This window comes from Synchiropus splendidus, chromosome 11, assembly GCF_027744825.2.
Source record: "Synchiropus splendidus isolate RoL2022-P1 chromosome 11, RoL_Sspl_1.0, whole genome shotgun sequence".
Taxonomy (NCBI): Eukaryota; Metazoa; Chordata; class Actinopteri; order Syngnathiformes; family Callionymidae; genus Synchiropus; species Synchiropus splendidus.
In genome coordinates, this window is record NC_071344.1 from 6,231,978 (window position 1) to 6,259,398 (window position 27,421).

The window sequence follows — 27,421 nt, forward strand, 5'->3', positions numbered from 1 at the left end:
AAGCACTTTCACCACTCATTCCACGCATCATCCGTTATCATCTAGCAACCCATGAATCTGTGTCACTTCCTGTTGACGCCATGTCTCGTGCATGAGAGGCTAGGTTGTGTTCCTAATCCAGTTGGTAATGCAAGAGTTGCAACTGTAGCCGGACAAAATCGGCTTCATCTCTAATGCAGATTTTGAGAAACAAAGAAGACACTTCCAGATCAGTGTTCAGTGCCTCAATGTGAATAAAAAGCCTACGATCGTTCAACGTTTATCATTGTCCTCTCCACATGAGCCGTCCCTCTGAGACACTAATGTCGAAACATGACTCCCCACTATCTTCATCTCTACTACCTCTATCTCCGTCTCTTCTTCACCTCCACTGATCTCTCACATTCACTGTCGTGAAGAAGAGAATGCGAGAAGGCCGGAAAGACAAACAATAAAAAATAAAACACCAAGAGCTCCAGTTTGCAAAACTCCACAGGTACTCAAACTTTAATAAATATAAAACATTACTTTCTTTATTCATATGTACAGATGTGGTAAAAAATATTCTTATGTGCTTTTGCAGTTGCTGCAAGTTAAACATATACAAATAATAACTCCATTAGAGAAGTGGTGTAGGACCACCAGTAAAGCTCTTGCATAGATAAATCTTTTTTTTTTTTTGCACATACAAAATTAGTCAGAATAAATTGTATCACTAGCACCATAGTTACAGATTTTTTTTTTTTTTAAGACAAATGCTTAACATATTTCAAAATGAACGCACCAATACTGCAAGGAGTATCATTTGACCACAAGTTCATGTATCATATTAATATATTGCTTATCAAGACAATGAGGTGTTTTTAGATTTTGTAGTACTACAAAAAAAAAAAAACAGTTTGGCACCTGATCTGTGCAATACTCCACACCTAAATATCAATCTTTGCTTGGTTTTTAATCTCTATAATTCTGTTTTTGTCTTCTCGAACTGGCTTCCAAGAGTTGGGTGACCAATTTTGATGTCCCCAAAACCTATTTCTTTTAAGATGTTATTAACGGGGAGTGGGTTTTAAAGTGCTATTTTCACTTTTGTTATATGTTTTCCGTTTAAACATAAAATGATGCATACTTTGCTGCACCCAAAGAACCTGCTGATATGGTTTTTTTTCCCCCTAAATGACCCTGACTGACACAGAAACTCGACTGTTCTCCTCGACAGGCCTCAGGACGCCTCTTGACAAAAGGATTTCTCTATAAGAGAAACGTACAGTCATGTAGTGTGGCCTCTCTTCATTCGAAGGAGAAAGTTCCTCTTCTCCTCCAAAAGTTCCTGAATCCGTTTGTTCTTGGTTTTTTCTCTGAAACTGATCCGGCTCTTTGGGATCAGGTTGTTCTGGGAGACGCTGACGTCCACGCCGAGGTTGTCCTGCACGTCGACGGAGTTGCTTTCCTCGTGCTGAGGTTGAGGTTTGACTGTGGCGGCCAACGTGGTGGCAGCGGTGTCCGGCGGCGCCGTGGGAACGGGGACGCTGACAGGGATGTACTCTGACAGGTCCAGCCACGGCGTGGACGACAGATCGGTCATGTCCTCGCTGTTGATGGTTGGAATGGTCAGGCCGTCGTCCAGAACCATCGTGTCACTCGCTGCACCTCCGTTGCCGTACGACACGGTGACATCGTCGCCACTGATGAAGGCTCCGCCGGACGATGCGATGTCACCGCTGCTGATGACTGGCACGTCAGTGTACGGCGTGGTGCCACTGGGCATTGTCGCATCTTCAAAACTCAACACTTCGGGAGAATCCGTGGCTACAACTAATATGCTCGGAGGAACCAAGGTACTGTCTGGGCTGAGATCCTGAGTCGCCTTTGGTTCGGTTGCAAGAGCAGCGGTGACGTACTTGCTGCGCGGGAAAGACGGAGTCGTGTAGTACGACACCGTTGTTGTCTTCTTTTTGGACTTTTTAACAGTCGCATCTTTTTTCAACGTACTTTTGGGCTCTTTTTTCATCTTGGTAGCCTTTTTGGGACTGGCTTTACTCTTAAGAGGCGGCTTCAACTTTTTCGTCTTTCCCTGAAGGGTTTTCTTCTGGGAGCTGCTTGTTGAAGTCTCAGTGGTTTTAGCAGGGGTAAACTTTTTAGGAGGGTTGGGTGAAGTTTTGGCTTTATCGGCTGCCGTGGTGATTTTGGGCTTCGGTACGGTGCACTTTTTGGGGGTGCTGGCTGGCGTGGTCCATTTGGACTTTTTAATGGGAGGTGGCTTCTTTTTGGGGCTGACCTTTGGCCCCGCCCCTTTCTTCTGGGTTTTCTTGGGCGGAATATTTTTCGGTTTTGTCTTGAGCACCTTTTTGCTCGTGTTCAGTCTTGGACTGACAGTGGTGTCGATCATTAAAGGGGTTGGAGACGTGACCTTGCTATTGGTCGAAACAGTGAAAAACGGAGTTGTGCTGGAGCGCGCGTCCTGGGTCGACTGAGGAAAGAGATGAGGCGGTGTGGTGGCGCAGGGTGCAGTGGCTGAGGTGGAGAGAGTGGTGGCAAAGGTGGATGAAGTGGTCTCAGAAATGGTGGTCTGATAATACATGGGAGTGGAGGCTGGAAGAGTTGAGGAAGTGGGTGGCGGAATGGTGGAGGAAATGGAAGTGACGGTAGAAAGGCGGTTCGGCTTGGACGTGGTGTTGTGCAGGGACATCGTGTGGTTTAGGTTGCTGCAGGTCTTGCAACACATGCGCTGGTAGTCCGGCAGGGCGCAGTAGCGCTTCAGCACATCCATTCGACACAAAACAGAGCGGTCTCCATGGCAACGCATGCCTGCGAAGGAGAAAACACAGTCAGGGGAGACGTCGAGAGGAGACATTGATCTGAGACAGGAATATTAGACAAGCTGGAAACTTAGCAAAGACGCAGGCGGGAGAAAGATCAAGGCAGTTGAAATGGAGAACATTGTGTTTGCTGTCATCCCTGACTGCTGTCGTTTTCATCTCTAACCTCCTGGTCATTTGAGTGAACATTCTCTGCGGAAAAAAAGAGGCTTTTTCAAATCTTTTTATTGATACAACTTTGCTGTTGAGAATGACAGGAAATCAAAGAATGAGATGTATGCCCCCCTGCTCAATATATAGATATATTCTTTTCTTAAGAAAAATAATTCAACTGTATCGAAAGTTACAAGTTCACAGTCACTTTGGTAAAACACTTCAATACTTGGAAATCAACCAGTCAATGTGTTGATCGGTCGAGAAAACAATGAAGTACATAAATGATGTCGGCTGTGTAAATAAAATACAGAATTTCCATGATCATGTAAAAACTGGAATGGCACATTAAGTGTCATATGAAACATTTACAAAACATTAATAAAATTTCCCTGATAAATCAAAGTGCATATAGACGCAGTGCACGTAGTCCATCTGAATGTTTCTGAAACGTTTGCGAAACGTTAGCCAGCCCCACGCAGCAGGCCAGTGAAGCCACGAAACAGTTACCCATAGTATAGAATATTATAGAAGAAGATAACAGTCATGAACATTATTAAATACAGTCAACACCAATGTTATATACAGTATCGCACTGCTAGGTCTGGCTTGGTCTCGTACAGTCCAGCTCCAGCAGAAGGAAACCTTGGATAGCTCGCTACATCGTCACAACAGAAATATGTGATCACAATACAATGACAAGTCTGAAGTGTTTTTTTTCCCCCTTAGTTGTCATTCCTGTCATCACCCTAGGCCCTTAGTAAACCCTTCCCAGCAGCTGGACACGGGTCCAACCTCACCTTGGTAGGTTTGGTGGTTTGGCGGCTGTGAGTTTGTTAAGTTGATTCGAAGCTGCCTCAATTCTGAGTGAATAAATAAAGCCATCTCTTTCACAGATAAATGCCATTTACATTCAATCCAAGATAAGGCATTGTTCATGTGGTTAATGTTGGTCAAAGAAAAATGAGACCACTTGACACTCCCAACTCAAAGTTCATGAGGTATTTTCTGTATCTGATCGCAAATGTGTAAAAGCCCAAATGATGAAGCACCATTTCACAAACGCATCTCCAGACGGATTATTCGCTCGCTCGCTCGCGCACACACTCGGACGCACGCACGCACGCGCTCACACACACACCAGCGATGGATGCAGCTGCGCGTGATAAAAGGTGAGCCTAAAGAAAAACAGTAAACCACTGATCCATCTGAGAGAATGGAGAGGCAACTGACTGTCCAAGTCCTGCATAATAGAAGTCTAACCCCTTCTCCCCCCGCCCCCCAAAACACCTTACCTTTATTAAATATTTTCTTCTGTATTCATGTAAAATCAATAAGAAAATACACATAACAGTCAGGGATCTAAGCGATCGATAGCAGTCCGAAGGTTTTAGGCAAATAAGCTACAGCTTATTCATGGTAAAACATTATTCATATTATTGTTACTCATATAGATTTAGATTCATAGGTATGTATAAATACAAATATATTCATATGTGTATTTGTTTGCAAGCACAAATAAGCTGCATTTATTGAACTTTAGTATAACAGTCAAAGAGAGGATAGCTGATGATGAGGTGAAATGGGGCGTGGCCCAGAGCGGCCAGACTACCCTGTTTTTTTCTTTTGCTTTTTTTTTTCTCCCTTCACTTCGAGATTCACCTCACACTTCCCGTCCTGCGTCTGTCACTTCCTGTCCCTGTGCTGAGTTCCTGCGAATCTGAGAATGGAACATAGAATGAGACCCCATTCTCATCCCTGTATGGAACCAGGATGTCAGATGAGCACTTAAGCAAAGATGTCCTCATTGTGACAAGATCACATTCACAATAAAGCTTTCATATGTTATAAATATTTTCTCTGTATAGATATTTATAGAACTTTTCGTGTGTATCTTTTCACACCTCTTCCTCCTATAGAGCCGCTGGAGCAATGAAAAAAAGCGGCATCTTAGGAGTGGTAACCCATGACAACACGCAGCTGGCTCGCGCAAAAACGTGGCCGCCAAACGCAGAGGGGGGATCCCTCACAAGTACATGTGACAATTCTCCGAAGGCGACAATGAAAATCCTGCTCACCTTGCCACCAGACTTCCGTTCACATCACATATTTTGTAGATCTTTTGAATATTCGACTGGCCAGCGGTTACAACACAATGCTCCACAAAGGAGAGAGAGAGAGAGAGAGAGAGAGAGAGAGAGAGAGAGAGAGAGAGAGAAACAGAGCAAGAGAGACCCCACTAGCACACACAGGAGCCGGAGACCTCCCCCCAGTCAGAGCTGTCTCGGACATCGAGAGAGAGAGAGAGAGCCAGAGAGGGAGAAACATCCCCCTTTAAAAGAGAAGCAGAAGCTTTGCCGCTCGCTCGCTCACGGGTGTGGGCGCAGGCACAGGGCGTGGCAGAGGGCGGGTCAGGGGGCCAGCCGGGGCCGGCCCTGCAGAGACAGGAGCACAGAAACGGGCAGCGCCCAGCAGAGGACAGACATGCAGCCGGCTCTGCCGCCGTGGAGGCCCGGCTGGGAGCTATGGAGTAAGGGTTTACGTGAATTCTTGGGGTAGTTTGAGTTGGTGCGGGAGTGCAACTGGTTGGGGATGTTGTTGTTCCTGGTGAAGTCTGAGGAGCCCTCTGCATGAAAGACAAGAGGAGAGAAGGTGTCACGTTGGCTGCCACTCATGGTCACCCGCGCACTCTTCACATTCCACATGAAACTGGATCATAAACCTGACAGACACCGTGGTACGGTGTACACCAGGGGATGCATTTACACCTGCTGAGGGCCAAAACACAGCTATGATAGGAAGAGGTGGGAGTTGAGGACCGAGTGGCAGAATATTTCATGAAATTACTCAAACAAGTTTAAAACATTACAGACATTTGAAGTGAATTTTCAAGATTCTCAATAAACACCACGAATATGTCCCGTATATATATATATATATATATACAGCACGTCTTTTTTTTTTTCTTTTTTGACTTTCAACAATTTAAAATGAAGGATATAATTGAACTTATACCAGCAGTCAAGGGAAAAAATAAAAATAAATAATCGATCAAGATGCTGAGAAATAATAAGAAAAGACAAGATTTTCAAGGTGTAATCTTTCTCCTTTTTTAAAATGTCTGCTGTTTAATTAAAATCATTCATCAGCTAGAATTATAGCTGAAAACAATTTAAGCAATATTATAATTTTATATTTCTTTATTTCCCTCAATATGTCCTACATATTTCCTGACCGATGCATTAGTTTCTACAGACACATTGTTGACAAAGCACTTTTGTTTCGCTTCATTTACAATAGCAGGTTTCCAGCCAACATTTTTTTTAGCAAAATTTTGAAAATGCGAAAAAGAAAATACGACTTTGTGCCCGTTTCCTTTTCTTATTACTTTGGAGATATTGAAAGGAGAGTGCGCCATGAGAGAATGTCATCAGAGAGGGTCTCTCTGCCACAAAACAAGCAACACACTCGGCTGACAGTCAACAACTGATCAACTTTCCTAATTCGTGTTTATTCATGCCTCACTGTATTGGTGGCGTTTGTATGTTGGTGTTTGTGTTACTGTACTTCATGTAACATTGCACATCACAGAATGTGCAGCTCTCCGGTCGGTCACGTCCTTTTTTTGAAACACCTAGCATTTTGTCTTAGAAGTGCAAAAGGTCAAGTTCAAGTTGCTTGACATTCGTCCCTTTCAACTCGGCCGACGCTTACACAGAAAGTTAGTGTTTCATTAACTGGGAAGTAGTTTTCCATGTACTTCAGGGTCTCCCAATCCCAACCTTTTTCCCCGTATCTATATACTCAGTGCTGGACAAATGAATGACATGACCAGTCCCACAGTGGGCCAAAGCCAGTGTGACAGAAAGTGGCAAACTATCGATCAGCTGTAAACAACAGTTGAGTATTGAGCTTTATCAGAGTCTACCAAAAGTTGAACTGCTAATGCGACTCACTGGGACATGGATCCATTCGACAGACCCTGATGGAGTCGGGCTTGCTGTCCAGACACAGGCCGATTGTGTTGTCCCTGGTGTGGCACCAAGCTTGTCTCTGCTGGGTCCCGTTGCCACACGTCACTGAGCACTGCAGGCAGGACAAGTTCGCCATGACTTTTTCTCTCACTTTGTTTTAGCTCTCATGCAGCCCAGTCGTGAAGGACATGCCAAGGGAATCATCCCACACCACCATGACACACTGAACACATCAGGGCATTACCTGAGACCACGGTCCAACCCTCCACTGGGTGGGACAGGGCACTCGGTTGCAGGGTCTGCGGGTTTCAGGGCGGTCATCGTTGCAGTGCTTATTATGGATTGAGCGTGTGGTGTTGTCGTCCGAAGGTTGGACACAACTGACGGAGCGGATTTGCATCCCGGTCTTTCCACATGTTTTGCTGCAGTTCTGCCATTCTCCTGTCACCCATCTGCCGACAGAAAGGTCAGCGTGTCACACTCATGGAGATGACGCGACACACACATGCCTCCTTCCGCACATAAACGCACATAGGTGGGGGGCAGGGCTTCTGGTTACAGCTTCGAGTGTCTCCCCTTGGTTTCATGTTGGACTTATTGCAGAAGCTCTTGTGCACCATCGTGCTGTCCACCTTCCTTCTGCAGCCGTATCTCAGGTACTGCTTCCCTGAAATCGAGGAAACTGGTCAGTTAAGTCAAGGGGAACATGAGCGATTTAAGTGAGTCACCTCCGCCACACGGCTTGGAGCAATAGGACCATTTTTTCGGGGCCCATTCGTACATGCTGTCCTCCACTAGCATGTTGTCCTGAATGGCAGAGTCGCTGTCGGTGTTGGTCAAATACTTGTAGGACAAGTTAACATCCTCATCGCCATTTATTTTCACCTGCAGACGACATGCAGACATGAAGTCAGTGCTGGAGGACGAATACTTTACAGCAAAAAAAACGTATTCTCTAGTGCCAAAATGAGTATAATACATAAAATACTATCATAGATATATTTGATTCTATGCTTCTGACTGTATTTGAAAAAATATTTTTATATTTAAATTTTTTTTTGCCTATAGTTGATTCATCAAAATGAATCTCTTAAATCCCAACAATTTGGATTAAGATTTTGGGTCGGACCTATTCAAAGTAGCTGGACCAACCTTTGATGACTACAGTCCAGGGACTATTACAATGTTATGACCTGTTCTCCATCTCACCATGAGCAGGATGCCGTGCCTGAGCGGTCCGGTGGTCTGAAGCGTCTCCTTGTTGTTGTCATTCTCGTACTCCCACTCCACCCCCTTCTCTATGACGGAGCGTGACTCGGGGTATTCTTGATCGCCGTTCAAGAAAAACATTCCGGAGGCCACATTTTTCACAGCTAGAACCGGGAGGGAAAAGTCAGCATCATGAAAGAAAGGAACACTATGGAGGGAGAAATGGCCAAATACCAAACGTGTGTGCGGTCGCCTTCAGCTCTTGAATCAGCAAGTGCCTGGCTCCTCTGGGCACCTCGAGGACCTTGAGGAAACCTGGGAGTACACAAGATCTGACATCATGCAGAGCTCATTGTACAGTTGCCTGACCGCTCTCGTCCAGCAGGGAGTGTTAACTAATCCCAAATGTTTCAGCCAGACCCTCAAACCCAAAGCTCATATCTAATTCCTCACATTCTACAGCCAGCAGTTAGGTAACACTTCAAAAGCTCAGAGGATTCCTGGAACTTTTTGCCAAATGAAAACATCAACTTTAATCGGTCCCAAAAAAAAGCAGTTCTGACAGCAATCCTCTAGGTGGCGGTATTTCACAAAAAATCAGAAAAACAGAGGTGAACAAGTTCAGACAGACATGCTCAGTATTTGCCTTTCACAAGGATCAAAAAAAGTTCAGGACTGTTTTTAACCTTGTTTTTTGGTGCTGCGGGTTATGGTGTCTTTAATGATCTTGCAGCTGGAGTTGTCCCCGCCACACACTCCACACTTGTCCTCTTGCTTGGAGGAGCCCACCACGCCGTCACAGCCCACTTTCTGCTCAGGGGGACGCCAACAGTGAAACACACACGCTCTGAAAAAGTCACGGTCTTAGTGGGGTTACCTCACACTCCCCGCGCACGCACACGCTGTAGGGATCCTTGTAAGAGCAGCGCGTGCCGTCCAGAACCGGCCTGTGCATGAAGACCACGTCTCGGGTCTCCTTTGACTGGCAATGGAGGTGGCAGCGCTTATTCGCTGGAGGAGAGGCACAACACAGACACACTGTTGGCACGGGTGAAAGCATAGTTGGTCATTTTTATAGGCATCGCTAGCTAACACACAACAGGTTGTGGGAGAACTCTGCCCTGGGAGAAAAACATTGCCAGAAATTCGTTCTTGTTATGGGATAAGTCACCTTTGCTCACTGGAGCCGGAGTTCCACGTCGGATTAGGAGTGGAAAACTCCGGCTCCAGTGAATCCTGCCATTCTTTCAGAGTTACCTTTGCACCAGGCAGGAGGTCGCCTTTTCCTGGGCATGTTAATCCTTCATTACGCTGTTCTCAATGTGAGGTACAAACTGCCTATTTTTCTCCGACATCTTCTTTGTTTTTTGAGGCTTTTCACCAGGCATTGAAAGGACAGTTAGCTGGCTCCATCTTGACCTATCATATTCAAGGGGGATTTCAGAAAATAACGCTGTAGAGTGTGAAGAAAGTGTTGTAATTCATCAGGTGCTGAACTCCCCAGCAGTCGTGACATCAAGGGGCTGCAGAGCAGAACTCCAATCTGGATGTACTGAATCCAAAATTCCATGGAAAATGGAGCACACCTTGCATGACTGCTGTGAATGATAGGCCAAGCATTTGTTGGCAGGTGACACTGGAGCGATGGACAGATGGAAATGAGGGTTTTCATTTAAACACGTTTGGTATTAGCCTAGTGTTGTACACCGACTTATAACAATATTGATATTATGAATGCACACTAAAGGGTCACCGACATCAAGTCACACATACTAGTGCCAATTCCTTCTGTGAATACAAAAAACAAATCAATAAATGACCATAAAATACAGAGAAACGCTTGGATGCCAAGACTGGCGCCATCTTGTGACATAACCAACTCTGTAACAAGCACGGCAGAGTGCACGGAAGCGGAGGAAGTCAAGAGCAAAGTCAGATTCAAGCGATTCCTCAATGGTTTCTGAGGAAGAACAGCAGAGTCATGTAAACAAATGGCTTATTTCTATTCAAACCACATCATTCTGGGGAGGATGAGACTTGCTTGTCTGAACTTGAGGGGTCTGACGTGGTGAGTAAAGGACACCATTACAGGGAAGGGTCGTATAAAAACGTAAAAAACAAACAAGTTCAAAATGAACTGGGTTTTATATTCTCGACAGTCCAAAATACGTAATGCATAAGCATAAACAAAGGGCTGCTTCTCCCAACCACTTTAATGACACGTTCCTGTTTGTTGACATTTGAAGACTCCGGCTACTTTGGTTGGCTTCTTAACCCTTAAATTTTAAGGCCCACAGGTTCCTGCACAGCTGCGAAATGATTGCTGCAGACTACCAACGGCGCTGATGGTCGCCACTTCACCCTTGTTCTTTTAAGTTGCTTCACTATTTCTGAGGACTCTCAGCATCTCTTCTCTGAAAACAGGGAGCTTGTCTACATGCTAACTCTCTTGACCTCACATTTCAAGTTCTCACTAAATGCATTCTGATCCAACAGAACCAGCTTTGTAGACGACATGTGATCATTTCAAACTGCATGTTTACGCACAGTTCCAGAGCCTTGTCAGGTACTCTTTAAGGTACATGGTAATATAGAGCACAAACATATCCAAAGTCTGAGCTGGGAGCCATTTGTGAACCCAGATCAAATTTCATGCAGCCCTTTCTAGTACATAGCATTGTTAATGGCTCTTATAACCTGGAGAATGTAGCAAGAAAAAACCCAGTATTAACATTGCGACAGTCAAACACACCAAATTTCACTCCTAAAAATGGCAAACCAGTGGGTCATGTTTTCTATCTGTATCACAGTTTAAAGCACATCAGGTTTCCCCCTCTTGAAAGCTGGTCCTCTTTGAAAACAATTTGAACAGCGACTACTCTAAACAGTGGAATCATCTGAAACACACTCGGTACATCTCCTGGCCAGAATCTCCCACGTGGCTGAGTAACATCTTAAAACAGGGAACTTTAGTGTGTGCTTCATGTTATATTAAATTCAAAGACAAACTCTCCTTCACATCCACAGACTCTTTTCACTGCTAAAATTGCGTAGCAAAGGAGATGACAGACCATAAATGGAATTTAGTTCCACCTTGCTTTCTTCCGTAATCCACATCTGTGACCACACGCTCGCAGACACACACACACACACACGCGCTGCTAAGTAATTGGAGACACAAAAAGCCTCGGCGCTTTGGAACGTCATGAAAGGAGTGTGACCTCAGCGCTCCGGGTTTGTTTAGTGATGACTTTATATTTAAATGGTATTTCTCATGACCCGAAGAGGGTCTTCAAGTGATTCCACGTGAAGTCGCTTTGTTCACACGGAGGAGATCATTTAGGTCAAATGACATCAAGGGTTACAGAGGAGGAAATATTTTTAAAGAACGTCGTGCGGTTTTATGGAAGGGAGTCGTCGGGCCGCAGAGCTGCACCCAGTCCCTCCAGAACATCCAGATGTCAGTGAGTTTAACAGCAGCACTTGACCTCTTATCTCAGTGTTCCTGAGACGGCAGTATACTCTGTTCATATTCCAACTCACGGTCTGGGTGCTCGTAGGGCAGCCACTGCTGCTTGCTGCTGTGCACTTCATATGGCGGGTCCCAGGCGTGGCACTGCTCCTCTCTGGCGTCGCTGTAGATATCCTCACATGGCTCGGTGTTGCACATCTGGAACTGGTAAGTGGCGCCAACACACGTCCGACCTCCGTTGGCAGGTCTGCGAGAGCAGAACAATGACGGACGGTGACGTTCAGTGAACCACGCTAGACGCCAGTCTCATCGCTCTTCGACACAAAAGTAACTTGACTCACTCTGTTTTTTGTTTTTCTTTGCAAGTACACATTTGTCCAAAATATATTTTCTGTTAAAAAGGACGTTTTTTTGTTGTTAAGCATTGAAATTTGTGTGCGTTTTAAACCTCCTTCCAAGTCCAGGGCGCAGTCACAACAGACTTTAACATCTCCTATATTTTGCCGTTGCCTCTCTCTTTCGCTTTCATTTTTCTCAGTATGCTGATAAAGTTCTCCGATGTGTCCTCATAATGCATGGATTTTACCCTAAATATTCATCTAAGCTCATGCTACTCGGCAGCAAGGAAGTAAAGATGGTCTGCTCCTCAGCGTAGAAGGTCAGGCTTTTCAGTCAGCTTTCCATTCAAGTCACCTTAAGTGGCGTGGTAAGTCTATTTGTACGAACAAAATCTAAACTGCAGTTCCAGCTTGTTCACTGCTGATGCAAAAGTGGTAAGATAGACCAATAACTGAGTCAATTCTCAACCTTATTTATCCTGCATTTTGACCTCAGTTTCTCAAATGGAACACTCATCTTTTAGCACGTCAATGTTAAACACAAATTCATTTCTTAAGGAAAAAAATGATTCACTTTGAGTCCAACTTCCACGTGTACATTCTCAATATGTTTATCTTTTAATGCAGCAATGACAGCTGCTATTAGTACTAACTTTGAGCGGAAACCGAGCTTTTAATTGCTTCTTCAATTCTCTCCTCCCACTGACATCTTAATTTTATTAGAGGTTATACGATGATCACTGTTGACCTGTGTTTTAGCAAAGTAACTCAAAAATGCATGAAAAGATTTGGAAGAATTTCATTTTGGCGGTCTTCCAAATAGATTGAACATTCAGAGTGTTCCAGCTCAATCTCCCTTTCGTTTGTTTGTTCTATTCCCTCTGACACGACTCCCAGTTGTTGTTTTTCAGACATTCAAAAGTCCAGAATGAATCAATGTGCTTGCTCCATTGTTGGTATTGTTTTGAGTTTTTTGTGGCGCCACAAGGAGGAAACAAACTTGCTCCTCTTTACTGAGACACTGCCACCTTATGACCAGGTGTAGTACAACTTCACCAATGACTCCCAGAGACGGACATTGGCTCCGTGTGAACGCGGCCGTATTCTAGCGTCATACTTTCTTCATTAAAAAACACGCTGAAAAAGAGGGCTTCAAACCTGGGATTGTCGCAGTCGCGCGTGCGAAACTGAACTCCTCCACCACATAATCGAGAGCACTGTCCAAACTCGCTCCAGGAACCCCAGTTGCCATCTTGCTTGATGATGTCAGGGGTCAGCCAGATGCAGTGACCTTTGAAGCAATGCTGAAGGAGGCCCAGCAACACAACGGTTACGGTTTGTATCACTTGAGAGCTTCAGGTGCCCAAGTATGAGACGTTCTGATCGTCTGTAGATCAAAGGAGTGATGGAATACCTTTCCGTTCCCACACATGGTTCCATCAATCGGAGGCCCTTTTTTGGTTTTGCAGAAAAAGGGGTTTTCTGGATGGCTGCACCACAGCTGCTTGCATGGGTCGAAGGTACGGTACTGCAGGAAACAGAAAGCGTGACACAAGAATCAAGGACTGTTGGATGTGCGGCAAAGCCACACTGCCAAAGGAGACAGGAAATAAGAGAGATGAGAGATCACAGCAACAGTTGTTCACCCAACAACAACAACAACAACATGGACCCTGCACTTTGTCACTCCACTGATCACACACAGCCACTCATGCAAAGTCAACCAAAGGATGCGTGACAAAGACAGACTCTCTGAGTGGGACAGCCCATGGTATAATTAGGTCACAAGGGAGGTCAGAGGGCAGAGGGCGAGAGCTTGAACAGCCAAATGTCACGGTCATCACGACCACTAAATCGCCCCCAGACACAGAGCCAGGAGCGCTCTGCTCTACATAAACGTTGATGAGGAGACCACCAAACTGACCTGGAGCCCTGTATCTGCAGTGTCCTGCCCTCCACCTCCTGTCTACAGAATCCCCTCCCCACGATGACCCCGCGGGGCCTCACAAGTCAGGGGTGAGTCACAATCAATGGCTAGACTGTGGGAGGTAATCACCAATGACATCAGACTGGAGGATCCTAAAAAGCTGGAGTGAAACATGGAAACAGTTGCTGCTCTGACTCAATTCTTTCCCTTCAGATTGGGGGCGACATGGTTCCGACCTTTTTCCACTTTGCAGTCGAGTAATGGGAGTTTTCCTGCCACTACTTTGGCGATTGAACTCAGATTCATTTGTCGGACGGCACAGTGAGGTGCAGCACCTTCCTGCGAGCATTTTAGAATCCAGCAGACTATCTTGCCAAGTATGAAGATGAATGGAACAGAGAAACACCAAACTAAGAGAAAAGAAAGGAGGGGATGTTCAAGAGAAAGAGAGACAAAGTAAATAATGGGCCACAATAACGTCTCCGTTGAGGGGTGACCTTACCTGCGTTCCTGACTGCCCCGCCTTTTGTAGCTGAAGGGAATGGGTTTGACAAGAGAATAAAGGGTAATCTAGCAAGGTGTGCAAAGCCCCCTCAACAAGCCCTTCTGTCAGTCACGCGACGTCCCAAACGCGTGCCACACTGGAGTCACAGTCATACAGCAAGTGGGGGAAGATACGATGCCTGCTGAGAGCCAGCCGCTGGGTGAAGCTCGCCGGCTAGTTTTATCACTTAGAAAGGTGCTCTTTCATAAAGGCATTGTCCTTATCAGTGCGATCAACTATCAAAACCAACACAGAAGGATTATCTATCAAAACCAATTACCTGCTTTTAAGCAGATGTCAATCCCACCAGAGGCCAGGAGAGGAAAGCAGAAGACATCAGAAGCATGTGAATAGCTGTGTATGTCTGACTCTTGCTCCATTACAGAGTAGATAAGAGATTAGACGTCAGTGGTGCTACACATCGAGGAAGAAAAATCGGAATGTGTTGTACCGTCTGCCCTCAGTAGTTATCAGTGGCGGGCTCAAGTCCCCTTTTTAAAATAAAGCGCACAATAATTCTATGTAAATCAATCATATATAAAGCAAAAGCAGCTAGTGAGAAAGACAAGTGCTGGAATAACTATTACTGATGCGCAATGGTCGGTGAAGGCTGAACTGGAAGCTCTCGATCACACTCAACATCTCATTTCTAAACTGCTTCCTGGTCAGTGTTAGTTCTGTGTTCCTTTCTCAGTCAGTAGTCTATTAGGTTGGACAGAATACATAAGCTACGACTGCAAAAGTAACATCTGATCTGTTAAAAAATGACCCTAACAAGGAAGCGAAAGTGTCAGGTAGGTAATCATACGTTAAGTCTATGGTAAATAAATGCCAAGTGCAATGTCATCCAAGATGAACGCAAACAGGAAGTAGAATTAAATACGGCAGATATTTATCTTGAAGTTGCTTATATCCGTGTCGGAATAGCTTTTCGGGATTGGATGAGCTCGGCCCTGACGTCATTTCCAGGTCCGACTTCTCACTTCATTACACATATCAAACACATACAGTACATCTCCACTATCCAGAGGAAACGAAACAATTGCAAGCCGCCACTGGTAGCTACGTTAGCGGTGTTGTCGCCGATGCTAGCATGACTGGTTCGTGTAAGTGATGGGAAGAGGAGGATGAAACTCCTGAGATGTCTTACCGCGGTGCACATGGTGTAGCCCACACCAAAGTCAAAGCGACACTGCTCATTCATGGAGTAGTGCAAACCAGGAAGTTGAGGCAGCGACGGCCAGTTGTGGTCGAAGGGGTCGTCACGGAGACAGTCGTAAGAACTGGAGGACACAAAGCCGGTAGTAAAACGTACGGTTAAACTGAGCACAGGAAATGGGTTTTCTCAGCATTTATTTATTTTCATAAAAACAAAATCCAAACGATCTACTCTATGTACTGTTAGCAGCTACTCACAAACTACCCTGCATGTTCCCAAAACCGAAAACGATTCAGCTGATAGTATGTGTGAGTGAATTAAGTTTCCGTCCGGGGCCTCACTGAAGATAGCGTCCTAGCTCCTGCATGCTACATCTGGACCAGTGAAAGCGGTGGAAGGCAGCTTGGACCAGCGGAGCCATGATGCTTCCCATGTGCACCTCGTCTCCACAACGATTCCCCTGACCGTCGTGCTCCATCCCCAGTCTGCAGGACGACAGCGCCGAGGGACACAGATGAAGGAAGGAACTTGAAGAGCACAGGAGCGGAAGGCAACATGTCAGGCGTTCAGACTTACACGTGGCCAGTCTCGTGTGCCACCACAAAGGCGGAGGAGAACCCGTCTTCATGGTTTAAAGTGCAGCTCCTCACAGGGTGACACATCCCTGTCACCGGGGCGTAACCTGGCAACCAGACAGGCATGTTACACTCCGGTTCAATGTTAGTCTGATATAAGTCCAAACACAACACAAACTAAAGCAGTCATCCAACATAATGCTACTCTGCTGTCAACAAGTCTGAGCTCTCTTTGTCGGCTGGTTTTGTCCTCACTCATGTCCATCGTGCACTGCAACAGTTGCAGCTCTTATAAGAGGTATTGTTGTCAGAGGCAGTACATTGACATACTGTAAATAGTCTGTGCTTGCTGGCAGACAATTGAACACTTAACACTGTGAGCTTGGTGCATCTTTTACAGGCCACATAATGGGCAGGATGTGGCCCCCGGGCCTCGGGTTGGACTTGTAAAACTTGAGACTGTATCTTCAGTCGGTCTGTGATTGATTGATATGTTGTTGTTATTTTTCCATACAAATTATACCACACACTGATAAAATGCAGTTTTATTAAATAATAAATTCAGTGAAGACTATTATGCTCAATTTCTATCCAATGTTAGGGAATTCAATATGCGGCAACATGAGTCCACATGTTCCGCAGCGCGCTGTCCCCGATCATTAGCAATGGAAATTGTGCGTCACTATGAAACATTATTTTAGCGCTAATAAAGTCATCTGGAAGGATATATATGAAGACAAAGTGCATAATAAAGCAGATAATTTGTCCATTATAATTACTGTATTTTATTTATGTATGCCACTGAATACATGCAAAATGATATAAAAAGTGTCGGAAATTTAAGTCGGAAACAACATTCATATTCATAAGCAGATTAACACAGTATTAACATGTAGCTTTTTGCATAAAACATGGGCTAATGTGTCTATTTCCACCTTCTGACTAATATTAAACTCTGGGAAACACAGCCACCTCTCTGCTCTGCTTCTTCCTGAGCTGGCTTTAATTGTGAAACTGTGGATGTCCCTGCTCTCTCTATTGATTTTCTCATGCTGTAGGCTGAGCCCAAGGGCAGCTGAAGGGCTGCAGGAATGCTGGGCCACTGCCTTTAGAGGCCCATCCCTTGAGCCTGCATGTTAGCCTGCGCTCCGGTGCACAGAAAACCACCAACCGCCAAAGCCACAGCGCACTACAGAGCTGCGTGAGGTGAGAGGAGCAAGAGGAGGGCTCCCCACTACCCAGGAGGAACGTTTTCAATGCAGATATACCCGCTTCCTTGCATCAGATGTTCTACAATACCTTGCATTCCAGTTGGTCCAAACTCCTGGCGGGTTAAGAAGATAGCGTGGTCATGATACTCGGCATCTCCTGTGTCCTGCTTCTGCTGCAGGAAAGCCCAGCGACACACGTTCTCCAGGCTTTGGGAAGGGTTCCCCAGTTCAATCAGGCTCATGGACTGAGTAAAACACAAAAACACATCACAACTTCATTGATTCTCTAGAGTCGAAGCCGCAAAGATACCTGAAGAAGATTCGAATTATTTACTTTCGAGATGTCCTAACTTTATCAGGAACTCAAGGAATTTCAATCCAACCTTGATGAATTTTATGAAGAAGCATACAGAAGTTTACATCACTGTATACATTGCTCCAACTGGCATAATCGCCGTGTATTTTTAACAACCCTTGATCAGGAAGTGAAGCACGAGGAGCACATACAAACACACTCGTCTCTCAAGTTTACACATCTTCAAACAGTGATAGTGAGATGAAGATTGAAGGAAGGAAAAGTGGTGGGTTGTGTTATCTTGAATAAAATGAGCTGAGCCAGAAGGCAAATATTTCCCTTGGCTTTTTCCTTCATATCATAAAACGTCAGAAGTCAGAAGAGGAGGGACGACTGTCCACTCAACATACCAGTGCATCTCACATTGTTCAGTGTATTTATTAACCGCACAGCACCTTAATATTAGGGGTGCTATTCCATAAAAAAATAATCTAGTTAACTAGAGAATTTGTGATAAATTAATCTCAATGAATCACAGTTTAATGGTATAAGAATATTTGCCACAAGAAGCCACATTTTTCAATTTGAATGAATTTGGTATATGACTGAATCAAATGATGGAGCCATACATACATTTAAACAACAAAATATTGTTTATTTTGCATCAGTTTGACAATAGCGCAATAAATCACAATGGTGGCTCTATTGAAGTGTTTATATCACGTTATTTAAGCTAAAGCTATTTTAATGTCTTTTTTTAATGTATCAGAATTTCAATTTTATAAGAATTCCATGTACATTCAGAGTAGTGGAAACTCTGGCCATTGTGTAGTGAAAAACCTCCCTGAACAAAGGCAAACAGAAGCTTTTGTTTGCCTTTGTTCAGGGATTCCTCCATGTTTGTTGTTGTTGTTCTCATCCTAGCTGCCACGTGTCTTGTGCATCAGTGTGATCAGTGGACCAGGAACTCCTGCACTGAGAAAGGTTCCCTGTTGTTTGGAGAGCAAACTGTTCCATTAAATTAAAATATTTTTGTTGTTGTAATGAATTAACTTGTTAAAGTCCCACCACTAGTTAATATATATCAATATTTTCCTTTCTTTCTTTACAAGTCTCTCATCACTGGCTTCTCTCGTTCCTCAACATTTCCTCTGTGTATCAAGGGGAAACCCACAGCTGAATAATGAGCGTGTGTGGCGGCCAAGACGTATGGCCGGCCCCCGGCACACATGACGGAGCATGAAATGTGCGGACGGTACCAACAACGCTGTGTGTGTGTGTTTGGGTTAGTGGGTTTTAATTGTTTTGTACCACACAAATGTGTGTGACAAGGCATGTGTTTCATGAGGAGTGGTGTTTGCCGGGGCTTCATCTTGGGTGTGCCTGCATTCAGGGTCACACAGGCAATCTGCACACTGTCAGAGTGCTACTGCGTTGCCACAGTAATTGGGGATGATGGACAGCCGGAGCTTTGGCTCAAGCTGCAAGAGAACTGCTCCAGAATGACCAATGCAAGGGTGCGTGTGTGTGTGTGTGTGTGCAGGTTGGTGTTAGGGGATGGAGATAAAGGCTAGAGGAGGACGAGTGTATTACCGGGCACCGATCTGGCAACAACATCACTAGAGCGTTGCCATCCTGTAGGGCAACACTGGCCCCTCTCTGGTCCTGCCTTGCTCGGCTTTATCTCTCCTTTCCGCCACTCTGCGGCGCCGGCAGATACAGTTACAGTCCAGGAGAGGAGGATGCCACGTTTCCCTTCCTCTGCTCAGCGTTTATGAATGAGGGAGGGCGATCATTGATTGTGCATCTTTGCCTGGACTTCCCATGATTCTGTGCTGCAGTCCACTGGGAGGAAAGCTGATTGCATAACAGGAGTTTCTGTGTGCTTTGGTGCTGAACTGTGAAGGCGTGCGACTTAAAAACAGTCCCCCGGGATGAGGCTTGCTTTTAGTTCCTCTCTCGCTCAGTCCACTGGAATAACAGGCTGCAGGCATCTGTGTGTGTGTGTATAACTTCATGACTGGGCAGACACCAGATACTCACAATGACGGCAGATGAAATATCAGAAACCGATGCGCCTTGACTAGTCGTACCTTTCCATATCCCAGCATGATGATCCGCACGAGCACCACGTTGATCTTCGCTCCCAAAGAGTGGTCATGGTAGATCTCGTTCACCTGGAAATGGATGGGACAAGACGTGGTGAAGACACTGGAAACATGTAAATGTAGAAGACTGCGATTTACGTTTCAGTTCGCAAGGCCGAACTGCGCTGGGCAGCACACTGCGTGAAAGAAAGACGGCGGTTGGGTTGAGGGTTTACCACAATATGTGTCACTTGGTGTATATAGCACCTCAAACAATGCGCTTCAGGGGCCAGGGGCCATATGCAGCCCAATGCCCCATAATCTATAACTAATATGTCCTATTTATTGTTCTCTTTCAGTCACCACCACCACTTCAGCAGCAAATATAGCATGTTCTTGCTTCAAGACTAAAATGTTCTTCTTTTGCTTGGCCATTCTTGTGTTTTTCTTGTTCCTCAAAATACATTGAAGAATTACTGACAATATATTTTGAAATAAATTGCGTTTTTATCTAGTCTATATTTGATTTATATTCAAATTAAGTGCATGTAAAATGAAATATTTCAATAGGTTTCAAGGAATATTTAGACTTCTTAATATCGCCAATTACATTTCCTCTTCTTAGGTTCATTTGTCCTTGTACTTAAATACATATTTTGGATATTTTTCCATCATGTTACAGTTTCTAATGTGACCCTTTAGGAAATGTAATTGCCCACCTCTGGTCTAATAATAATAGTAATTTTCTTTGTACTGCATGATCAGATTTTCACCATTAAAATGACGCTTCTTATTACCATATATTGCTGAACTTACAGTATCACAATATATCACAATGTATCGATTCATCACTCCTGTGTCAGGATACGTAGCGTGTCGCTCGACAGCTGACAATACACAGCTCTAACATACACTATGTTACATGTAACATAGAGGTCGAGTAATAAAAACAATTAGTTTAGAATAAACAGAATCCAATTTTTTCCCCAAAAGTGCATCAGTTCAAACCTACGTACTGAGGACTGCAACGACTTTTTGATAACAAAACAATGACCTCACAATGGAGAACTGGGATTCAACATAAATCAGGCCAAAACATAAGAACATGGTGGTAAAGTGAGGAACTTGCTCAGCCACGGCGACAGACACATGAAAAAAAATTGGCGTGGGAGCTGAAGCCTGCTGTCCTCGGTGGCTGTGTGGTGTCTAATGAGGCGATGGATGTAAAAACAGACAGTCATAATGAGGGAGCTGACGGACATGTCACTGACAAAGACGCACCAACACACGCTAGAAAGTATAGGGGAAGGTAAAATGCCAAAACAGAGCCGTTAGCCAGGAAGTCACGGAGGAGCTAGGAAGTGGAATGAGCGATCAAAGAAGGAAAGACATAACAACATAACATGAACTTCACACCAAACCACCCTGAAATGAAACGTATAAGATAACAGCAACAAGTGATGCCGGCAACCTGACACGGAGGTGGTCGCTAAGCGACAGACCGGATCAAGACCGCAGCAAACTTGTTTACAACTTATTCCAGTACAAGCAAGAACAGTACAGATGTCACTGCCCAGAATCGCCGTGTCAAGAGCTTGGTTAAAAACACCCCACGTGTGAGATGAATAGCAGGAGAGCAAAGCCGTTTGTAAAAGCTATTAGACTTGTAAGAAACATTTTGTAAATAGGCGTCAAAACACAGCTGCTGATGAGACAGAACTGAGTCATCCAAAACAAATTTGGCTTCATTTCCACATAAATTAGAGAAGAGGCTTCGGACGGGTTTGTACGCCCATATGGGAAGAGGCAGAAGTTGGGGACCCGGCGCTTGATCCGCCGGCGCTCTGCTCAGCTCACACTTGCAATTATCACCTGAGACACTTGCCTTTTTCATCGCACCCTTTCTTCTGCACGTGGACATTAATGAGGATCCAGCCTCAAAATGGGCCTCCAACATCCTCCTGCTACCGCGATAACAATTCAAAATGCCTGCCAATATTTCCTTGGTGCACACAAACACCTTAGTCAGAGAGTATTCATAGCCACAGTTCATTTAATTAACACCTTTCTGTGGTAGAGGTGAGACGGGTGGAGACATAGATCCTCCTCAACCATGTCACCCTGCAGCATTAGCTGTCTGTTTTACATACAATACACTGCACAAGTGCACGTGCCGACTCGGGATTTATTTACTTTATAAAGCAGCAGTTAACACCTCTGTCTCTCCAGAGACTTGGCATTATGGGACTCGTAGTGTCAAGAGTGAGTTGTACCCTTTTACATTCGACATTTTTTTTAACAAACATGAGCAACGTGGCCAACATGCATTCACACTAAACATGATCTACACAACAGAGGTGACTGTCACGTGAATGCAGAGGCACTGTTGCCAAGTTTCAGGTGACATTTTTGACATCAAACGCCAAAGTTGAAATGGCTGAACCTGCGACAACAAGCAGCACCTCAACCAATCGGAGACTAGGTTTTACAGTGACATATGCAAAGAGGGAAAGTTCATCAACAAGACGAAAAGTGAAATGGAAGAGAAACTGATCATCGAGTTCACGGCTCACCGGACATAAAGCCCCCCCACACCCCGAAGGTGGAGGCGTCCAAATCTTATCTTTCTTTAACCGAACTTCCATCATCATTGAGGGCTACAATTCTGCTGTTAAGGCCCATATTTCTCAAGTTCCTGAGCAAGTGAGGTGAGTTTTTAGGGACATGAAAATAGGGCAACATATTAAGCGACATTGTTCTATGTAATTGTACCACAGAATTACCTGATTTCATTTAAAGAAATATGCCCAAAATATGTTGCTGTAATATAAAAGGCCTTCATATCAAACTGTTAATTTTGCGGAACAAGAAATACTGTTCTAAAGGATAAGGAAAAACAGACAAATAAGAGTTTAAATGGCTACATGATCACTTCATATAGTTTTACTGTGACCTCATAAGGGCCACATGAATACAGTTGTGGCCCTGGAGCCGCACGCTGCACAGCACAAGGGTCTCCAGACTGATGCTCCAAACATGGTATCCACACAGGATTAACTCAAAAGAATCCAGTCGAGGTCACCCGATCAGTGGCCATGCATTATTATTATTTTTCAGTTTCGGGGCGACTGCTCTCAAGATTGCTCCTGCCAGGTGAAAAGACGGGGAGCAGGAGGAAAACAGAGCCACCCATGCTGAAGTGAGCAAAGCTAACTTTCAAGTCGCTGCGATGCCACGCGTGGGTGGCAGCCTTTATTTATTTATTTCTGTTTATCCTCCTGTCGGTAATTTATTCTGGATGCTGTTTAAAACGCTGGCTGTTGCTCCAGCATCTCCTCAGCGACTGGAAGGTGGGCTTCAAACGCACCAGCTATCCCCCTCACCTGTACTGTCAAAGCCATCTCTGAAAGCGGAGGCAGACACTGCTGCGGCTCTGAGCGGAGACAAAGAGGCGTGGCGTGATTTCCTGCCGTAGACTTGCACCGGCGAAACAGTTGGAGATTGCTGCCTGGCACAGTGCGACGCAGCCGAGGCGAGAGCAAACGGGGATGTGGTCGGAGCGCGCTGACTCGCTTCTCTCCTTGCAGGTTTCATTTGCAAAGATTAAATCCTGCCGTGCGTTCGTTCGGTGTCACACATTCTAGTGCACACCTACACATTCCCAGACAAAACACCTGTGAGTGAGAGCTGGGCCGGCAGTGTGCCGCCTGCTGTTGCTGCACATCTCTCTCACCGACAGACACACCCCGACACACACACCACGCCAAAGGCATGATGACATGACACGTGTGATGAAATGATACGTGGAGCCCCTCAGATCACCAGGGTCACCACACACGCACACACACTGACACAAAGCTGAAATCTCATCATATTCCGACGGAGAAGAAAGGATTACCCGTGGATGATTGCTGGATGAGGACATGCAGAAAGGGAAATTGAATCCTTATTCCTTTTGAGAGTGTGTGTGCATGTGTGTATCCGCACCACACTGTGAGTCCACCCTCTTTGACTCACTTTCCTCAAGCAGGCTTCTCCTCATTCAACACTTTTGAAGAAGCGTGGTTTAAGTTGGGGCGAATATGGCGCCCCGTCTTCTCTGTGTACGTGTGAGTGTGTGCTGAAGTTTGCACGGAGTAGACAGGAACTCACGATGTTCATCAGCGTCAGCAGGTACTTCTGGACGTGGTCCTTCCCGTGGAACTGGACCACTGAGTCGTCCACACCCAGCAGCACCTCGATGTTGTAGGCCCGCTCCATGGTCTGTCGGCGGGCTCGTCCGGCTCGGGTGTGGTTGATGCTCTGCTCAACACCACGATACAGAGACTCCAGATCCATCAGACCTCCGAGCTGAGCACCTGGAAGAGACATGTTTATTGCACGTGTGCAGTCTGGGGGGTTAAAATGGCTGCTATCCGTATCTTAAAATATTAGCAAAAGAGCGAAGTTGACATTATTATTATTGTATGTGTATTTGTTATCCATTTTGATATATATATATATATATATATATATATATATATATATATATATATATATATATATATATATATATATATATATATATATATATATATGGCAACCCATCATGTTCCTTTATTCACTGATAAAATACTGGTACTAAAATACTGATAAAATACAAACTCAAATGAATAAAAGAAACTCCACAGCAACACAGGTTCTTTGAAACATTAGCTCTTCTGTAGCTGACACTACTGTTCCTGACTAAAAAGCAAGTTTAAATCTCTTTAAAGAAGAGCACTTGACTAGTCAAAATAGAAATTGTCTTTTCAACCGAGGCCATCTTGCCTTCACTGCCATTCTCACGCATCATCCTCCGATGCTACGCTGGATGGCCTTGCGTGAATGAAAGTCAAGTCGTGCAGACTTCGACGTGGTCTCAGTGGATTCAACAAAGCACTACCCGATCTGACTCTTGCCAAAGACTCCCACAGCAAGGCACAACACAGCTTGTGGAGCGATGTCTTTTAATGTCAGTTTGCTGGGTCTAGACAGAGGCTTCCAACTTGGCTAGGAACCGGTGGAGACAAGTTCTTATAGAAGTTTCTAATGTGACATCGCACCAGTGATGTGGACAACCTTGTTGAGACGTTTTCTGTACAAGTAGCATAGAGCGTATTACAGCTACAGAGGACAGGAGACACTTGCTGGTCCACATCAGAGCAAGCAGATTGACCTCTGCACTCTTTAAGGGACCTGAGGCATGTTCGACAAGTCAGCCGCCTCTACCCGATGCCTCACATACGCTCCCATCTCTTTCTGTCAACACCATAATACATTCCGACCTTCCTTATCAGCATCATATCAGTCTCCTTTTCCCGCCATGGCTGACCCTCTCACTTCAACTTCACTCTTCCGTCCTACAACCTCTGTTTCCAAACTCTTCGACCCCCCCCCTCACGCCCAGTGTTTCCAGGGTCTACTTCTAACTCCAGCAAAAAACCTCCCAAGGGAGCCATACAAGAAGAATACAGCTGGATGCCTGGGTGACCTCTTCTCCTCCGCAGCCGCTCGTATGACCCTACCATCAATTTATGGGCCCACCCACAAGACAGGACTGATTATGACCGCTTGTATCTGATGGTAGTAGCCTGTATACACTGCATTCCATCGCAAAATTATTGAGGAAGCAAGTCATTCCCAAGCCTATTTCCATCATCCTCCCGAGTCCCATCTGTCCTCTTCACATCCTCCGATATCCACCTGTTTGCTTCCTCAAACACTTTTTCTAACTAAAAGCCCATTTATGCTTAACGTTACATACGGAACTAGATACTTAGATATTTCTGCATGTTTCCACAATGCTTATGGATACGGACCAAACAGAGCCGTGCCATCGGGAACATATCTAGTGCTAACAGCAACACTGCTGTTGCCACTAGATACGTTCTTATGAGACACGAAGAAGACATAAAAATAGCGGAAATTCTCCGTCCTCCAGTCGCGATATGTGTCCCAGCCTCACCAACGACCGCCTCCGACAGCGCTGCCTCCGTTTCGTCTTTTGTGCGAGAGGTACATTATCAAGGTAACATTTCTCCCACCGTTTGTTTTGGAGTTTGTCATTGTCATAAATGATTGACTCGGATGCGCCGTCTGATCAATATATTGGTGAACAGCAACACCAACGTGAAGAACGCATCGAGAATGTGATCAGCAATGGTAACAACGTTTGAAAAGGACGGGTACATTTTCACACATAAAGAGAGGATAAATGGGCCTTAATGTTAATCACGTACCCTGCTGTATTAAAAAAATATTTCAAATCTGAAAGCACTGCATTTCACTAAAATATTGTTTTACATGACAAGATGCGCTGTTGTTTGTTCAACATTATAACGGTAGCTAAGCTAGATATGATGACTCGGGTTGATTCCTGAGGGACTTTAGCTTCTGCCTTGTGCCAAAACAAGCTCCGTGGCAGGAGGGTGCAGTACGTCTCAGTACTTTTCTAGTACTTTATGTAAAAGAAAGTGTCTGCAATTTGACTTGAAATGGCAAATGAACTGCGCACACACAATGAGGACTGCAGTTGGCCGAGTTTGGTAAAGATAGCGTGAGTGCCAAACAAGACAGAGAAATAGACCAGATGTTAGACACATCTTCCGTTACCTCAATTCTGCACCTGCAATCCGACTTGTCAACCGCTATGGTTTAATAACTTCAGAGATGTTTTGCAGACAAATATGTGGAGGCAAAGCAGCAGGAGAGATTGAGAGCCGCAGTGAAGAAGGTGAGAGGTAGAGCTGAGGGGTGTGATGGATGAGAGCGAGAGGAGGATGAGAGGAGACCAGAAGGACCTTGGGTGTCGAGAGTTCTGCTTCAAGCTCTCGCAGTGACAGGGAATATCGCTCACTCGCGGAACATCCATGTCTGACGGTGTCGGCGAGCGGCGAGCATCAGGGTGCCACACCATGTTTCTCATCGAAATAACGCACATTAACCTCTGAAGCCGAGCTGCCATCACACTCAACCTACAGCTACAAGATTGATCATAACAATCCCGTTTTTTTCCTGCCTCTAAAAAGATTTTCATTCCCTAATCTCCTCCCTCCCACACCTCTAACCTGCGCAGACATAACAACTCACCCACCCTTCCCAACGCAGCCATTCTCAATCCTCATTTCCATTTTCTGCCATATTTATCCCTGCGTAACCTGCCGCACACTAAATCTTCTCTCTCCTGGTATTCTCATTCAGGTGGGCTATGAAGCACGGCCTTATTAGGAGACTAAGATTCTTTGTCTTCCAACCTTTGCTAAATGTCAAGAACGTCGGCTTGCTTGCAGAATACGGGGGTGCAGGAGGAGAGGCGGAAAGTGGAGACAACAAGTTGTAACATAGTGAGTTAAGAGTTGATCATCCCTGGTCAGTGCTAATTTAAGAGGACAAACCAGAGTCTTTCTATTGTGGACAATATTCAGGATGCAGTATAAACGTAAGATGTGTGGAGGTCAATCCAGAAGTTAGTCATGAGTTCAGCCATTCACACACAATATATTTATTTATAATTATATACTTTTATTTTATGTTGAAATTATTTTATTAAAGGCAGTAAAATACAATTACAATTGTATTCCTTGCAATTTTAATTGTGAAAAGAACTTGAATTGAAGGTTTTATTTGGCTCCTTTTCAGGCTTATTACATCTTTTAAGT

General features: G+C 44.9%; 1 protein-coding gene across 2 annotated transcripts in view; it reads right to left on the reverse strand.

Moving 5' to 3' along the window:
* Positions 1–473: 473 nt before the first annotated feature.
* The window catches only part of LOC128767385 (A disintegrin and metalloproteinase with thrombospondin motifs 2-like), a 90,867-nt gene continuing 63,919 nt past the window's right edge, over positions 474–27,421 (reverse strand). The window contains exons 4-23 of one of the 2 annotated variants that reach the window (XM_053879404.1): positions 23,895–24,100; positions 19,749–19,832; positions 17,449–17,605; positions 16,151–16,256; positions 15,916–16,059; positions 15,566–15,698; positions 14,374–14,403; positions 13,359–13,472; positions 13,103–13,248; positions 11,678–11,853; positions 9,012–9,145; positions 8,821–8,944; positions 8,369–8,449; positions 8,135–8,298; positions 7,654–7,810; positions 7,457–7,592; positions 7,170–7,377; positions 6,908–7,037; positions 5,494–5,577; positions 474–2,787 (exon numbers count right to left, since the gene is read on the reverse strand). In XM_053879404.1, coding sequence (XP_053735379.1) covers positions 1,250–2,787; positions 5,494–5,577; positions 6,908–7,037; positions 7,170–7,377; positions 7,457–7,592; positions 7,654–7,810; positions 8,135–8,298; positions 8,369–8,449; positions 8,821–8,944; positions 9,012–9,145; positions 11,678–11,853; positions 13,103–13,248; positions 13,359–13,472; positions 14,374–14,403; positions 15,566–15,698; positions 15,916–16,059; positions 16,151–16,256; positions 17,449–17,605; positions 19,749–19,832; positions 23,895–24,100 — 4,052 coding nt within the window. In that variant the 3' untranslated portion in view covers positions 474–1,249. The remainder of the gene's footprint in view (positions 2,788–5,493; positions 5,578–6,907; positions 7,038–7,169; positions 7,378–7,456; positions 7,593–7,653; positions 7,811–8,134; positions 8,299–8,368; positions 8,450–8,820; positions 8,945–9,011; positions 9,146–11,677; positions 11,854–13,102; positions 13,249–13,358; positions 13,473–14,373; positions 14,404–15,565; positions 15,699–15,915; positions 16,060–16,150; positions 16,257–17,448; positions 17,606–19,748; positions 19,833–23,894; positions 24,101–27,421) is intronic. The other variant, XM_053879405.1, reaches the window with a different exon arrangement.